The following is a 15,853-nucleotide window of genomic DNA, read 5'->3' on the forward strand; positions in this document are numbered from 1 at the left end:
ATCTGTGATGAAGGGATTTTATTCACCCTTTCCTCACACCTAAATCTATATTTTCTCCCTTTAATGGGAACTTTACACTTTGTATTGCAAAAGTAAATCTAGTACCAATGAGTACATTTAGTTTACTGTTCTTCAAGAACTATCAAGCTTCTCAAAAAGGTTGTTTTATTATGTACCTAAACTGCGAAACATTAATACAGAGTGCAACGTCAGGTCACAGGAACCAGGCAAATTGTACAAAATGTTTTAAATTGGTGTATAAGTTATAGCTGTGTCACCCTTGCACCTAGGAAAAGACCATAATGCTTGAGGAACAGATGTCTTTTTTTATATTTTTATATTTTTAAATCTTGAATGCTTGTACTCTTAAAAATATTGGTTAGCTGATGGTATGACAAGACCGCAATTAAAGCTTTTTTTTTCTTTTTCTGAACTATTGCTTATATGATACATTGGCTAGGTTAGAAACTTTATATATATATATATATATATATATATATATATATATATATATATATACTGTATATATATATATATATATACAAACTCTCAGTGGGCCCAGGTGCTCCATTCTGCTTTGGATACTAGGATACTAAAGATGCTTAACTTGTGGGCAGCTGGGAAATTGATAATATGTCTAGCCCCATTTCAAAATTGAATATAAAAAAATCTGACTTTAAAGGTACAGTGTATACTGTCATGGGAAAAAAATTCAAAACGCATCAGTTAATAGTGCTGCTCCAGCAGAATTCTGCACTGAAATCTATTTCTCAAAAGAGCAAACAGATTTTTTTTATATTCAATTTTGAAATCTGACATGGGGCTAGACATTTTGTCAGTTTCCCAGCTGCCCCTGGTCATGTGACTTAGGCCTGCACTTTAGGATGGAACTACTTTCTGACAGGCTGTTATTTCTCCTACTTAATGCAACTGAATCAGTCTCAGTGGGACTTGGCTTTTACTATTGAGTGTTGTTTTTAGATCTACCAGGGAGCTGTTATCTTGTGTTAGGGAGCTGTTATCTGGTAACTTTCCCATTGTTCTGTTGTTAGGCTGCTGGGGGGTTAAAAGGGAGGGCGTGATATCACTCCAAAATGCAGTACAGCAGTAAAGAAGTTTATCAGAGCACAAGTCACATGACCTGGGGCAGCTGGGAAACTGACAATATATTGTCCCATTTGTCCCGAAAGTTAGCAAATTTCCCACAAAATTCGTGAGCAAAATGGGCGTCAAACTTTCAAATTTTCCTGGCAGTTTCACTAATTTATTCGTCGTGAATTTGCGCCTGCCAAATAATTTCGCCCATCACTAGTAAAGAATTGCTTTGGTTTATAAAGCACCAATGGGCCTATTTCTTAACATTTCAAGATTGTGGTGTTTTTTGTGCTTAAAGAAAATCTTGACAAAAAAAAAAATCAAGATTTATCAATTGAAAAAAATCTTGAAAACTGGAATGGAAAACCTGACATGCTTCAGTATAACCAAGCTAGGAACAAAGCAGGATCCCGCACACCCAACAGATAACAACAATATAATATAAGTTGATACCAATTACACCATTACTTGCCTGCGCCACTGCTTCTGTCCCACTTAGAAGTCAATAGACTGTAATTTCTGTAAAAGTTGTGGACAAAACAGGCTCAAAACCGCAGAAGTTTTGCTGCAAGGTTTATTCAACACTGAATAAACCTTGTTGAATAAACCTTGCAGCAAAGATTCTGCGGTTTTGAGCCTGTTTTGTCCACAACCTTTACAGAGATAACAACAATATGCCTGGTGCTCACTGGCAGAGGTTCGGCAGCCCCACAACAGAGTACATCGCACTCCGCATTGAAATACATTTTTGAAGATTTCTCACAGTCCTGTGTGCCGTTGGAATTCCTTTGCTATGCTTCAGTATAAGCCATATAACATTTCCAAGGAGGTGTATTTTTAACATTCATGCAATATTATTTAAGTTGTTGTAAACATTCAAAATGATAATAATGAAGAGAATTATGTCACTTTCTTTCCAATCAATTTTTGATTTTGAGTTTCTTCACAAATATGCCAGAGATTGAATTAAAAAAAAAAAACAACAACCTGAATTGAGAATTCATTCAGTGCATCTTTGAGAGTTGGTATTATAAACACTTCTGTTTGCTTAGTTGTTTATCTGCATTGATCCCTTTGCCTTGGTTCAACAGCCTATAGAAAATGTAGAAAGATGTATAGCAAGAGTAGAATTCACATATACACACACATCCCACATTTCCTCACTCAGATACTTCCTAGGAAGAAGATACAGTACATGCTGTCATGTTTCATGCTGTCTATGGTTTCTAACCGTTCCATATTCTATCATAAATAGACGTCTCTGGTCCAGGTATTCAAATAATTTTAATATAATCCATCTGACAATCATCTATGGTATACCTGTGCCACAAAACTGTCATAGACAAATATAATGCATGCAAATCAAAAAACACCATTAAAACAATTATGCATTACCCTTTCACACGCTTCAACTATACAGCAAGAGTCAATAGTATTAGTTACTCCATTATATTGTCAAGTATAATACTGGTCATTAGACAACAAACACAGATGTCCAAGGGGGAAGAATGAGACAACCAGTTGTATACAATGTACCAAGGAGCCTGTGCAGTGCTGGAAAGTTATAAAAATAATAGTAACCCTATATAATACACAAAAGCCATGAATATCTTGTAAATTATATCCTTATAAACAGTAACTAGTGATGTCATCAGTTATAAACGGTGAATAGTGATGTCATTTTTGTCACATGACTCACTAAAACTTGTGTATTATAATAAATAAAGCACCATCTGTTGGAAAATATGAGGATGTTAGAAGTTACCTCGGAATTCCATGACCTGTATAAAAGCACTCGGAATTCTGCCTTGTGTTTTTATATTGTCACGGAACTCCTCCGTGACTTATAATATCCTCATATTTTACAATAGGGGGTACTTTATTCACTATATCTTTGAGACAGAGTACCACTTGATTTCCTCCAATTCATTCTCTTTTATATAGATTATCCAGTAACTGCAGCACTATGGTAATTATTCCATATTATAATTTTATTGGCTCATTAGCTCATGTAGACAATGTCTAAGACAATGACTAAGTCACGTGTAACCCATGCTCTAGTGTTCTAGCTGGTGAATTAACCCCGAGTGGCCCAAATAGGTGTTACAAAGGTTTTCCTTTTTCTCTGTAGTAATAACACAGAACCTTGTACTTGATCTGCACTAAGATAAAAAATAATATTTATTGGAAACAAAAGCAGCCTATTGAGTTTGTTTGTTTACATGATTTTCTAATAGATTTAAGGCATGACGATCCAAATGACAGAAATACCTCTTATCCAGAAAACCCCAGGAGCATTCTGGATAACATTATGTAACCTTAAAAATATTTTTATGGAGCAATATCACCATCTTGCCCCTGTAAGTGCACAAACATGGCTATGTGAATGCTGGCACCTTAATTGCACTAACACCACAATGGAGCCTTCCTTCAGGGCTTTCTCCATAACTGTAAAACTGTCAGGAGATTCCATATAATCTCTATGAGCTAACGGGTTATGTTAATGAATCTACGGTACATTTTGCTGTCAATGAAGTTAATTTAATTTGCTCTAACTGGAAGGAAAGGAATTAATTGATGCTGGCAGAAGAGAGAGGTCACTGGTTAGCAGTTTCTTTTGTCATGGAAAGTGGGAGCAGATGCCTTTGGAGTGAGGAGGGAGGCACATGCTCAGCTGCAGTGATACAAATAGTGACATGTTAATTTAATTGTCTCCCACTGTCAGATGCACATGACCGGAATTGTCTAATTTATGTGCCCTAATCACAGTTTATCCAACTGCTCAAGCACTGAGAACTTTCTTATACCGGTACAAGTTTTGGTAGGTGAAGCGTTCAACCCTCTACTGTTTGTACAGCTTGTAAGAGAAAAACAAAAAAGTATTCCCTGCACTTTGACTGCTACTAGTATTCCTATCTATATTGTATGCATTCTTCAAAGAGAATCTAGCAAAGTGCAATTTTTGGGTGCAAGTTGCCATGTTTTTTACCCACAGCACAGCAGTTTTCGAAACAATTCCATCGTAATTGTGGGCAAAAGACGACTATGCACTTGGCACAATTGCGCGTAACTCTCACAATTGCTCCTGCACTTTAACATAAATCAGATATCATTTTGCTGGAAAATCTTGGGATGCCATAGTTTTTACTGCTTGCTGTTAAAATGTTGTTTGTGCCCAATTGTGCAGGCTACTGTGAGAACCCTGAAGCTACTGCCACCTTGGAGGTGGAACATTGCACACATGCAGGGCTCATTGGCACAAATGCAAGGTGCAGCTTTAGATGCAAGTATACAAATTCTACTGATTTGACCCAACAACTGCTGCACATTTGAGGTTCTACTCAACAAACAAGTCCCTATATTATTCTTAAATATGTAATATGGTATGAGACCTATTAAACTCATTATTTACAAAAAGCTTCTTTATACCAGCAACTCTTTATTTTTTGCTTCTGCGCTGTCTCTCTGTAATTATAATGTTTAAGTCTTTCTAAGCTGCACATTGAGGCACCACAGAGACTACAAACTGCAAACTCACACTTTACCATGAAACGGTTTAAATGGTTTATCACAAGCTAAAGACATGGTGCTCCCCATCATGCAATTAAGGAACCCCTAAAAACGAATTTTCCCAAGCATTCTGTGTAATAATTCTCATATATGTATTAAAATATATATGTACAGGTTGTGGGTTGGGTCCTTTTGACCCACAAGTCAGAATAATGTACAATTGTGTTGTACACTCAATCTAATTAGATAGCGGAATAGCTGTTTCATTGTTTGTATCTATTTTGAGTTGGTTTATTGTGTAGAACAGTTAGTGAGTTACACTGTCTAATAAGTAATGAATAACTAATATAGTATATACATATATAAAATATCCAATACTCATTATACAATACAATTATGTCCACTATGCTTTTATCAACATTATTTCCTCCAAGGAGCCCATGTGATGCTGAGTTCCCAAAGCAAATGCCCTCTCTAGCCTACTAAACACAGGCCCTGACTTATAATGCTAATAACAAAGCACTGCACAGCGCAAGGAATATGCAGATACATTTTCATAGCACCATCCAACTACATTGTGTATATTTCACTTGGAAACAAATAAGGAAGAAAGATCTTTCCATACAAGTGAGCCATGGAATATATTAATTTTAGTAGCATATTCACCATAGGTGAGCAAAGAGCAAACTCAATTTTCATCCCCTAAAGAATTCACTTCCTAGGTATAGCATTGCCATATGTAATCTGCTTATGTCTTGGCTGAGGCTATCCTGTCCTATTGGGACACTGCTGATCTGCTGAGCATATTTTGTACCTGTAATTAGCACTTAAAGGCCACTATTAATTAAATCATCTTGGTTGACGATGCACAGTTCATTTTTAAATCCGATTCAAAAAGTTTTGTCTTTTCCAGATCATTTTCCAGAACCCTTATCTAGAGGAAGGTGAAGAACCTTTTTGTTATTTAAAATGTGGGGACATTGCAGGGAGTAGAAAGTATATATTTCATGGTAAACTATGGAGGTAACGATGCTGTTGGGCTTTCATTCCTAAAACTTCTGCTATTTTTGTGGTGCCTTCAACCACCTATAGAGCCTTGCCATTCCAACATTTATGTTGCCAGTAGCAGTTTTAGCCATTACAATGTTAGTGTTTCTTGAATAAACCTTCCCCATAATGTTTTTTTAATGCATCTGTTCACACACAACCTCCTCTTCATACTGGTTACCTATATATAGCCTCTGCTCCTCCATTTAACAGTTTCTTACAAAGCCAGCTTGACAAAATCATGTACTTAATATCCAACATGTCAAGTCAGAGGACATATTCTTCATTTTTTATTTGAAAATATCACTTTTCTGTACAATGACCTCGAAAATGCAGTCACAATATTTTCTTATACAAAATGTTACGGTATGGTAAATCAGCCTCACAATATTGGGCTGAAGCAAACCCGACGATTGGCCAGTTCAATCAGCAGTATTATCACGTGTCGTCATTGAGCATTTATTTATACATCAATAAACTTAAATAAAAATAGACCAGGAGTCTTATATCAATTTAAAAATCAATATTAAAATAAATAATGACATAAATAAGGATGCAGTTTTGAAAACAACAAATACAAAATGATCATTCATTAACAGTGTGAGCATCAGCAAAGGTAAGAGCATTCTATTTTATGGTAATGTGACAAACACAATATTACAAAATAATAATAAAATAAATAAAAGAGTTTTATAAATAATAATTAGGAGGGTGTTGGCCTTGTGTGCTTAATGATATCTAGGTGTGGGCATTCTCAATAAAAATATACACATTGTATTAAAAATGCATTTATGGCTCTGTTCGATACAGTAGTAGTAGTATTAGTATCAAAGATGAATGGTTATCTCTTATAGCATTGGATAGTGTAGTGCAATTGGTACATAATAAATTTGTGCTTTAAATTGATCCTTGCATACATTGTACTTTTTTTTTTACCTCCCATGAGATGAACTGTTCTAGAAAAATGTTTAGAGAAGCAATGCACTCCCCAGCCTTGTTCGCCTGAGCCATGTTCCTGTTCTTTTGATCTGCTACTATATGTTTACACCAAATAGCAAAGTTGACATCAATGTTTTGATTTCTCATTACAATTCATAGCTATCAATGTTATGTCAATTTTCTATGCATAATTTTCCAGGCTCCAAGAGTCTCAAAATTGACCTACAAACTGCAAAACATATGTACAATAAGACCAACAGTCATCTTAGGGTTGGTGATTTTAGAAGAGTATTCTGATAAATGAGTGGTGCACCATACATTAAGAATTCAATAGGAAAGGTGACACTCTTCTTCATTGTCATCCAAAAATGTCATGTCAGGGTCAAGTATAAAAAGTAATTTGTTTAGTATGTTTATTCAGTGAATATAGCATGATGTGGGTAAGGCTCGTAAGTCATGTTTATGGGTAGTTCATACCTTGGAACACTGGTTTGAAAGCGTGACCCGTGTCCATGAGATCCACCCAGCCCAAGAGCTGGATAGGGGGACCTGAATGCATACGATTTATCCATGTCAGGTGAACTATCTTGCTTCAAGGAAAAATTACCACTGATGCTAAGTGGAGGTGTTAGAGCTCCTTCATATGGAGGAGTGGTACAGTTAAGTGTATGGCTTACTGCAGAAGGATCCATTACTGGTTTGAAAGAAGAGGGTTTCAAGTGCAAGTGGTGAACATCAATGTTACCATAAGGTGGACTGGGTAGTCCTGGGGACTGGTAACTATAAGTATGACCATTAAGAGAAGAGTCACACATGTGAGACTTTTCTTCATGTTTATCCAAGAACATGGCCTGAGGTCCAAGTTGCAAGCAACCAGCTACTAAGTTGCTTGTTGGCTGAGAAAGACCTTTGCAGAGCATTTCCAGAAAGCCCTTTCCCTCAGCATTTTGGTCTTGTTCTAGAATCTCAGATAATGCCCATATATAGTTTCTGGCCAATCTAAGGGTCTCAATTTTAGACAACTTTTGTGTTTTGGAATAGCACGGCATGACCCTCCTCAAATTTTCCAGGGCATCATTAAGTCCATGCATTCTTGTACGCTCCCTTGAATTGGCTTTTACTCTACGGACATGGAACCTCTCCAGTCTAGCCTTGGTCATCTTCTTTTTTTTTGGTCCCCTCTTTTTTGGTTTCTCTCCATCCTCTTCTTCTTCATCATCCTCTTCTCCATCTATACTTCCCCTTTCCTCATGGCTTAGACCTGAAATGATATCATAGGCAGATTGTCGCTGATTCCTCTCATTCATCTCATCCTGAGAACTAAGGTCCTCCTCCATCCATCCATGCACATTGACCATCTCCGACATCTTGGCAGGATTTTAGGTTTTCTTCACACTGTATCCTGCAATGGCAAACCATGAAAGAGTGATCAACATTTAATTGGATGCTCAGTATTGTTTTTATATACACATATCACAGTACTCAAGCTAAACAGATTTTAAAATATTCAGGCTAGTACATAGGTAATGAGTTTCAGTTTCAGGCAAATATGTCTTTTAGTTAAACTGCACATCTGAATGCAAAAGCTTATTTAAAGGAAAGAATATTGCTAAATGAATTTGTCCCATTGGCTTGAATGGGTTATGCCAGGTTTAGAGAGATGTAAAAACAAATGGCCTTATTCAATCATTTATAATTCAATTGATTATAGTTATGATTGTGATATATATAGAGTTAATTCACAGCTAGAGGTAACATAGGAACCTTTAAAAACTCAGTTTATTCATATACCTTTTTCAGTGTACTGTTTATTTAGTTTATTTCTTTAGAAATATGCCACAGTGGGTTCATTATTAAGAGTGTAACACCTTTATTACACTGTTCTATGGGGTTTATTTATAAAAAGCCAAGCGAGGAAAATCACCCTGTTTTGGTCAAAATGTTCTTATTGATTTTTGTTTTTGAATCTAGAATAGCTAGAATGTTACTATAGTAACATATAGTATTTAACCTGTGTTTCTTTTTTTTAAACCCCCCCCCCTTTTTGGCAGAATGAAGATGATCTTGGCCACCTACAAGTTAAAGGGGTGGTTCACCTTTAAGTTAACTTTTGGTATGTTATAGAATGGCCGATGCTAAGCAACTTTTCAATTGGTCTTTATTATTTATTATTTATTTCTTATAGTTTTTAAATTATTTGTCGCCTTCTTCTGACTCATTCCAGCTTTCAAATGGGGGTCACTGACCCCATCTAAAAACAAATGCTCTGTAAGGCTACAACTGTATTGTTATTGCTACTTTTTATTACTCGTCTTTCTATTCAGATCCTCTCCTATTCGTTTTCCAGTCTTTTATTCAAATCAATGTATGGTTGCTAGGGTCACTTGGTCCCTAGCAACCAGACTACTGAAACTGCTAACTGAAGAGCTGCTGAATAAAAAGCTAAGTATCTCACAAATAATAAAAAGTGAAAGCCAATTGCAAATTGTCTCAGAATATCACTCTCTACATCATAGTGTTTAGTTCTCCTTTAAGTATAAACAGAAAAAACAAAATTCCTGCTAAACCTTATAATTTACTTTCCTCTACAGCATATTGGACATGTCTTTATTTCTTTCCTTTTTAGAGAGAGTGTATTTTTGATTTTAATATTTAATGTTATGGAAAGTTTATTATACAGAAACACAGAATTGATTCAGTTTGAACCTTATGTGTTTCTATATAACTAACACCTTTGCATTCCATATTGTTTGTTTCTAAAAATACAAGAAAGTAACGCCTTTACATATGCTTCCAGACTTTTTTAAGCTGCTAAATGTAAGGCAGAAAAAAACCCCCCACAAGGAATTTTTTATATGAGATTGATATGATTTTCTGTTACTGGCAATGTACAGGTCAAATACAGAGCCTTTATTCTGTTCGAAACATTTTTTTGAAAAAAAATACTACATTTCTATTATAGGTGAGATTTATTGTTTCTTTCTACTAAAGCAAGACAAGCCGCCATCTCTGTGCATCACTTGTGCTGCAAAAAAAAAAAATACAGCAACGATGCTGAATACCCAACACATAATAAAAGCATTAGAATTAAATATAAAACTGCTACTATCATCACTTTGCCATTAGTATATATTACTTTACTGTCACAATGCAACCCTAGTATTACTGTTAAGGATGCACCGAATCCAGGATGTGGTTCGGGATTTGGCCAGGATTTGGCCGAATCCTTCTGCCTGGCCTGACCGAATCCTAATTTGCATATGCAAATTAGGGGCAGGGAGGGAAATCGCATGACTTTTTGTCACAAAACAAGGAAGTAAAAAATGTTTTCCCCTTACCACCCCTAATTTGCTTATGCAATGCAAAATTAGGTTATTCAAGGCTTATGCAAATTAGGATTCGGATTTAGTTCGGTATTCGGCCGAATCTTTTGCGAAGGATTCGGCCAAATCCAAAATAGTGGATTCTGTGCATCCCTAATTACTGTTAATGTGTATCATGGTTACCACATTTTGATATCACTGTGTGCCACATTGCAAGGAGATTGTACTTCAGGTAAGATACCAGCACTTGCTTTCACTGTTTTATTGGTACTAGTAAAAGTAAAATTGTTCTGCTATACTGCTAGTGTCACTTGTTGTGCCTTGGTTTGTGCAATCTGTCTCCCTTAAAAGCCATAGATGCTAGCGGCTAGAGATGTCGCGAACTGTTCGCCGGCGAACTTGTTCGCGCGAACATCGGGTGTTCGCGCTCGCCGGAAGTTCGCGAACGTCGCGCGACGTTCGCCATTTTGGGTTCGCCATTGTTGGCGCTTTTTTTTGCCCTCTCACCCCAGACCAGCAGGTACATGGCAGCCAATCAGGAAGCTCTCCCCTGGACCACTCCCCTTCCCTATAAAAACCGAAGCCCTGCAGCGTTTTTTCACTCTGCCTGTGTGTGCTGAAGAGATAGTGTAGGGAGAGAGCTGCTGCCTGTTAGTGATTTCAGGGACAGTTGAAAGTTTGCTGGCTAGTAATCGTTTTGATACTGCTCTGTTATTGGAGGGACAGAAGTCTGCAGGGGTTTGAGGGACATTTAAGCTTAGGTAGCTTTGCTGGCTAGTAATCTACCTTCTACTGCAGTGCTCTGTATGTAGCTGCAGTGGGCAGCTGTCCTGCTTCTGATCTCATCTGCTGACTGCTGCAATAACAGTAGTCCTTGTAAGGACTGCTTTTATTTATTTTTTGTTGTTTTACTACTACTACTACTACTACTATAAGAGCCCAGTGCTATTAGTCTATCAGTGTTGGGGAGTGGGACTGGTGTGCTAATCTGCTGCTCCTAGTAGTTCAGCAGCACCAACTTTAATTTTTTTTTTTAATATTCATTTTTTTTTTATTTTACTTTTTTTTATTTTACTACCGCTGTAGTAGTGCATAAGTTGACCTTTTAGGCATTATTTGCCCTGTAGGCATTATTTGCACACTGTTTTCTTCAACCCGCCATCTAGCTGTGTGACCTTGTTCACATTCTGTCTAAATATCCATAATATTACCGTCTCCAGAAAAAACACCGGAGTGACTTTTTTCAAGCAGCCATAATATATTTTACGTAATCCGTATCCACCGCTGTAGTAGTGTATACGTTGACCTTGTAGGCATTATTTGCACACTGTTTTCTTCAACCCGCCATCTAGCTGTGTGACCTTGTTCACATTCTGTCTAAATATCCATAATATTACCGTCTCCAGAAAAAACACCGGAGTGACTTTTTTCAAGCAGCCATAATATATTTTACGTAATCCGTATCCACCGCTGTAGTAGTGTATACGTTGACCTTGTAGGCATTATTTGCACACTGTTTTCTTCAACCCGCCATCTAGCTGTGTGACCTTGTTCACATTCTGTCTAAATATCCATAATATTACCGTCTCCAGAAAAAACACCGGAGTGACTTTTTTCAAGCAGCCATAATATATTTTACGTAATCCGTATCCACCGCTGTAGTAGTGTATACGTTGACCTTGTAGGCATTATTTGCACACTGTTTTCTTCAACCCGCCATCTAGCTGTGTGAGCTTGTTCACATTTTGTCTAAATATTGATAATATTATCGTCTCTAGAAAAAACCACTTGAGTTACTTTTTTTCAAGCAGCATTCATATATTTTACGTAATCCGTATCCACCGCTGTAGTAGTGTATACGTTGACCTTGTAGGCATTGTTTGCCCAGTTTTTTTGGCCGCAGCCACTGAAGCACAGAGGCCAGAAAAAATATGCCATATAAATGCTGAAAATAGTCATTTTTTGCCATACGTTGACTCAACGTATATGGCAAAAAATTACTATTTTCAGCATTTATATGGCATATTTTTTCTGGCAACTGTGCTTCAGTGGCTGCGACCAAAAAAACTGGGCAAACAATGCCTACAAGGTCAACGTATGGCAAAAAATGACTATTTTCAGCATTTATATGGCATATTTTTTCTGGCAACTGTGCTTCAGTGGCTGCAACCAAAAAAACTGGGCAAACAATGTCTACAAGGTCAACGTATGGCAAAAAATGACTATTTTCAGCATTTATATGGCATATTTTTTATGGCAACTGTGCTTCAGTGGCTGCGTCCAAAAAAACTGGGCAAACAATGCCTACAAGGTCAACGTATGGCAGTTGTTTAAAGAGAACAGTAGATTACTAGCCAGCAAAGCTACCTAAGCTAAAATGTCCCTCAAATCCCTGCAGACTTCTGTCCCTCCAATACAGAGCAGTATCAAGCAGATTACTAGCCAGCAAACTTACTATCATCTGTCCCTGAAATCACTAACAGCTCTCCCCCTACACTATCTCTTCCAAGCACACACAGGCAGATTTTTCAGATACATTTTTGCCCTTGATCCCCCTCTGGCATGCCACTGTCCAGGTCGTTGCACCCTTTAAACAACTTTAAAATCATTTTTCTGGCCAGAAATGTCTTTTCTAGATGTTAAAGTTCGCCTTCCCATTGAAGTCTATGGGGTTCGCGAACCGTTCGCGAACCGCTCGCGTTTTTGCGCAAGTTCGCGAATATGTTCGCGAACTTTTTTTCCGACGTTCGCTACATCCCTACTAGCGGCATGGGAGGATCTAGCCGTGAAAAAACCAACGTCCCATTAGACACTTCTCTATGTACACACACACTTAATTGTGTCTTTCATTTAGTTCTCTTCTACACCCTTTCATTCTATGCTTACTTTCATACATACTCCCAAATACACATACACTTTCCCTTACCACTACCATATACACCTTCACATTTCACTTACACATGTATACACACTATTGTGCAACTGCACATATCACTCTACTTTGTTTTTAATTACAACACCTGACTTCTACTTTTCTAAAATGGGCGTTGGTTAAGGCAGTCTCTCCCTCTTAAAAGCCGCTTAGCAGTTGGCGGGGGAAGATTTAGCACAGAGTTTGAAACCAAAGCACAGGAGATGTTTACATAAAGAATTGTTACTACATAGAGAGGTAATGTTCCTTTTTTACTATGACTAAAGATAAATAAGTTAGGGACCACCATGTGGGGTTTTACCTTGACGTGGTATGGTGGCTTATCAATATTATGATCATAACTTTGTAACAAAAAAACCCTGTTTCAAAATTACATGCACTTGCATATTTACTTGAATCATTTAGACAGGCTTTAAACTTTTTGAAATTGGCCTTAGGTGTGCATCCACAATCTCTCCTATACTGCTAGTGTGCTTCACTTTACTATTAATCTATTGCAGACACTTTACTGGTAATAAGTAACAAAGCTGAGACCTCAAATGATGATACTACCATTCTACATTATATACATTACACATCGAGCTGAATTTAGAGATCAGGGGTCTCTGACCATTGCAAGAAGGCAAGAGGACAAATCTGAGGGTAAAAATGTAAGTTGCCGAATAACCGACCTGTGGCCCTGTCTTGGTGAACAATTCTGTTAGGTGGCCTGCTAAAAATAACTAACAACTAGTGTTATATGGTTCTTTTTTTCCCTTCAAGGGGCATCTGTAATGTCTGAGGCCCAGGACATATGCTTTCACCGATTTACCCTAATTTTACAAAACAAAGGCACCTTGCAATCACTTTAAACTCACAGGGGCAGATTTATCAAGGGTCGAATTTCGTAAGTAAAAACTACTTCGAAATTCGACCATCGAATTTAAATACTTCAAATTCAAACTTTTTTCATCGAATTTGGGTATTCTGCAGTCGAAATAAAATCGTTCGATCGACTTCAAAAAACGTAGAAAAATGCTGTAGAAGGTCCCCATAGACTAACATAGCACTTCGGCAGGTTTAATTTGGCAAAGTATTGAAGCCGAAGTTCGATGATCGAATGGTCGAATATTCGAACGATTTTACTTCGAATTGAATTCGAAGTCGCAGTCTAAGTCATAGTATCCTATTCGATGGTCGAAGTATCCAAAAAATTATTTAAAATTTTTTTACTTTGAAAATTCCCTCGAATTCACTTCGACCCTTGATAAAACTGCCCCACAGTGTCATGAAAAAAACACCAAACTGTATCTATTGTTACTATTGTTGTTGTTACAGGTCAGCCACTGCTGATGTGATGTAAAACAAAGCACAACACTGCTCTCAGTGCATCACACTAATAATACTGTGTTACAGGTAAGGCACTGACTGTACAGCTACAGTATATCCACAATAATCCATTAAAGATACTAATATGTGTGTAAGGACAGGGGGACTGAACTTGGCATCACTCACCTAAACTTGCTGAATGATTTAATTTTCTGAATAATTCCTTCCATTTTTATATCTGTCTCTCTATCAGTCTGTCTTTCTATCTCTCTGTCGACTCGCTGCATTTTGTTTGAGTAGAGAACATATTTGTATTTCTATGGAGGAATTAGCCGGCAAGTCTATTCACTTACTCGTGTAAGACTCCTCTTTACCATACAGGCGGTTATACTGATACAAGAGAATACAGGTGAGTATGGGATACGGGACAATACTCTAGATCACTCATAATAAAATAAAACATATATATTCTTACCTTATTCCTGCTCTGCAGCGTCCTTTTCTCTCCGGTCTGAGCTGGAGACAGTGAGTAACAACAGGAGGCAGTGAGTAACAACAGGAGACAGTGAGTAACAACAGGAGGCAGTGAGTAGCAGGTCGTTCCCTGAGTTATTTCAGGAGGCTGGAGCACTGGACAGCTCCCGGTCTGACTTGCTGTATCCAATGTAAATGAGAGCACTGCCGCTCACTCTTCCCTTCCCACTACTAAGGCTTGTAGTTAAGCTCCTCCCCTCACAGTAGGCAGAGCACAAGGTTGTACAAGTCTCTCTCTCCTGTATCCCTTAACCCCATCTCTGTCTAATTTCCATCTCAATATAGTTAGACAGAGCTCAAGGCTGCTGCTGTCCTTAGCTTATTTTAGTCTTGATATCCACACCTGAGCTGAAGGCATCCCTTTCTCTGGCTTTCGTTTAAAAGGTCCATTTCTGTACAGACATCCTCTCTAAAATCCAACGAGCAAATAATTTGTTTATGACACCCATACTTTATACGACAGAAGAAAATAGATATGTAAGATTTAAGTTCAGAGATCTTGCGCTGTGAGAGAGCTGCTGTAGATTTAATAAAGAACAGATCTGGCACTAAGAGAGAGCTACTTTATATGTAGTGGGTAAGTGGTACAAACTAACGCGTTTCGTGCCCTTTCTATTGGCACTTCATCAGAGTGCCAATAGAAAGGGCACGAAACGCGTTAGTTTGTACCACTTACCCACTGCCTGCTATCACTTATGGAACCTGAATAAAGCCATTTTGTCAAAGAATATGTGTAGCGAATCTTGATGTGGAGGATGGGCCAGCGCTGAACAGCGATACACAGAGATTGCCTTACAGATGCCGGCTTGGAGTTGCCGAAGTATCGCGAGAGCTGCGGCCAACACGCTACACGAAAGGGTGAGCTCCGTATAACCTTCACTAATTTTTCGCATTGTATAATGTATAGTATACTGTGATATCCTAAAGCAATTTGCTATTTTATGTTCTGCATCTCCTCAGTGTGGGATTTAAATATACCTGGTTGCTAAGGTCCAACTTATCTTAGCAACCAGGCACTGGTATGTAAGATTAAAAGAGGTTAAATAGGAGAAATCTGCTTGCATTTCACATATCAGGTCAGTGAAATGCAGAAGAGAATCTGAATAGATTCAAAAATGAAGATAGAGATTACGCATTTCTATTCCATACATGACTGTAAAATTTA

General features: G+C 37.6%; 1 protein-coding gene across 1 annotated transcript; it reads right to left on the minus strand.

Moving 5' to 3' along the window:
* Nucleotides 1–5,931: 5,931 nt before the first annotated feature.
* On the minus strand, nt 5,932–15,258 carry neurod4.S (neuronal differentiation 4 S homeolog). Its single transcript, XM_018250120.2, has 2 exons — nt 14,630–15,258; nt 5,932–7,993 (listed from the first exon to the last, which is right to left on the minus strand). Exon 2 carries the CDS (start codon nt 7,956–7,958, stop codon nt 7,005–7,007), a length of 954 nt encoding a protein of 317 aa, XP_018105609.1. The 5' UTR covers nt 7,959–7,993; nt 14,630–15,258; the 3' UTR covers nt 5,932–7,004.
* Between the last annotated feature and the right edge of the window lie 595 nt (nt 15,259–15,853).

This window comes from Xenopus laevis, chromosome 2S (genome assembly GCF_017654675.1).
Source record: "Xenopus laevis strain J_2021 chromosome 2S, Xenopus_laevis_v10.1, whole genome shotgun sequence".
Taxonomy (NCBI): domain Eukaryota; kingdom Metazoa; phylum Chordata; class Amphibia; order Anura; family Pipidae; genus Xenopus; species Xenopus laevis.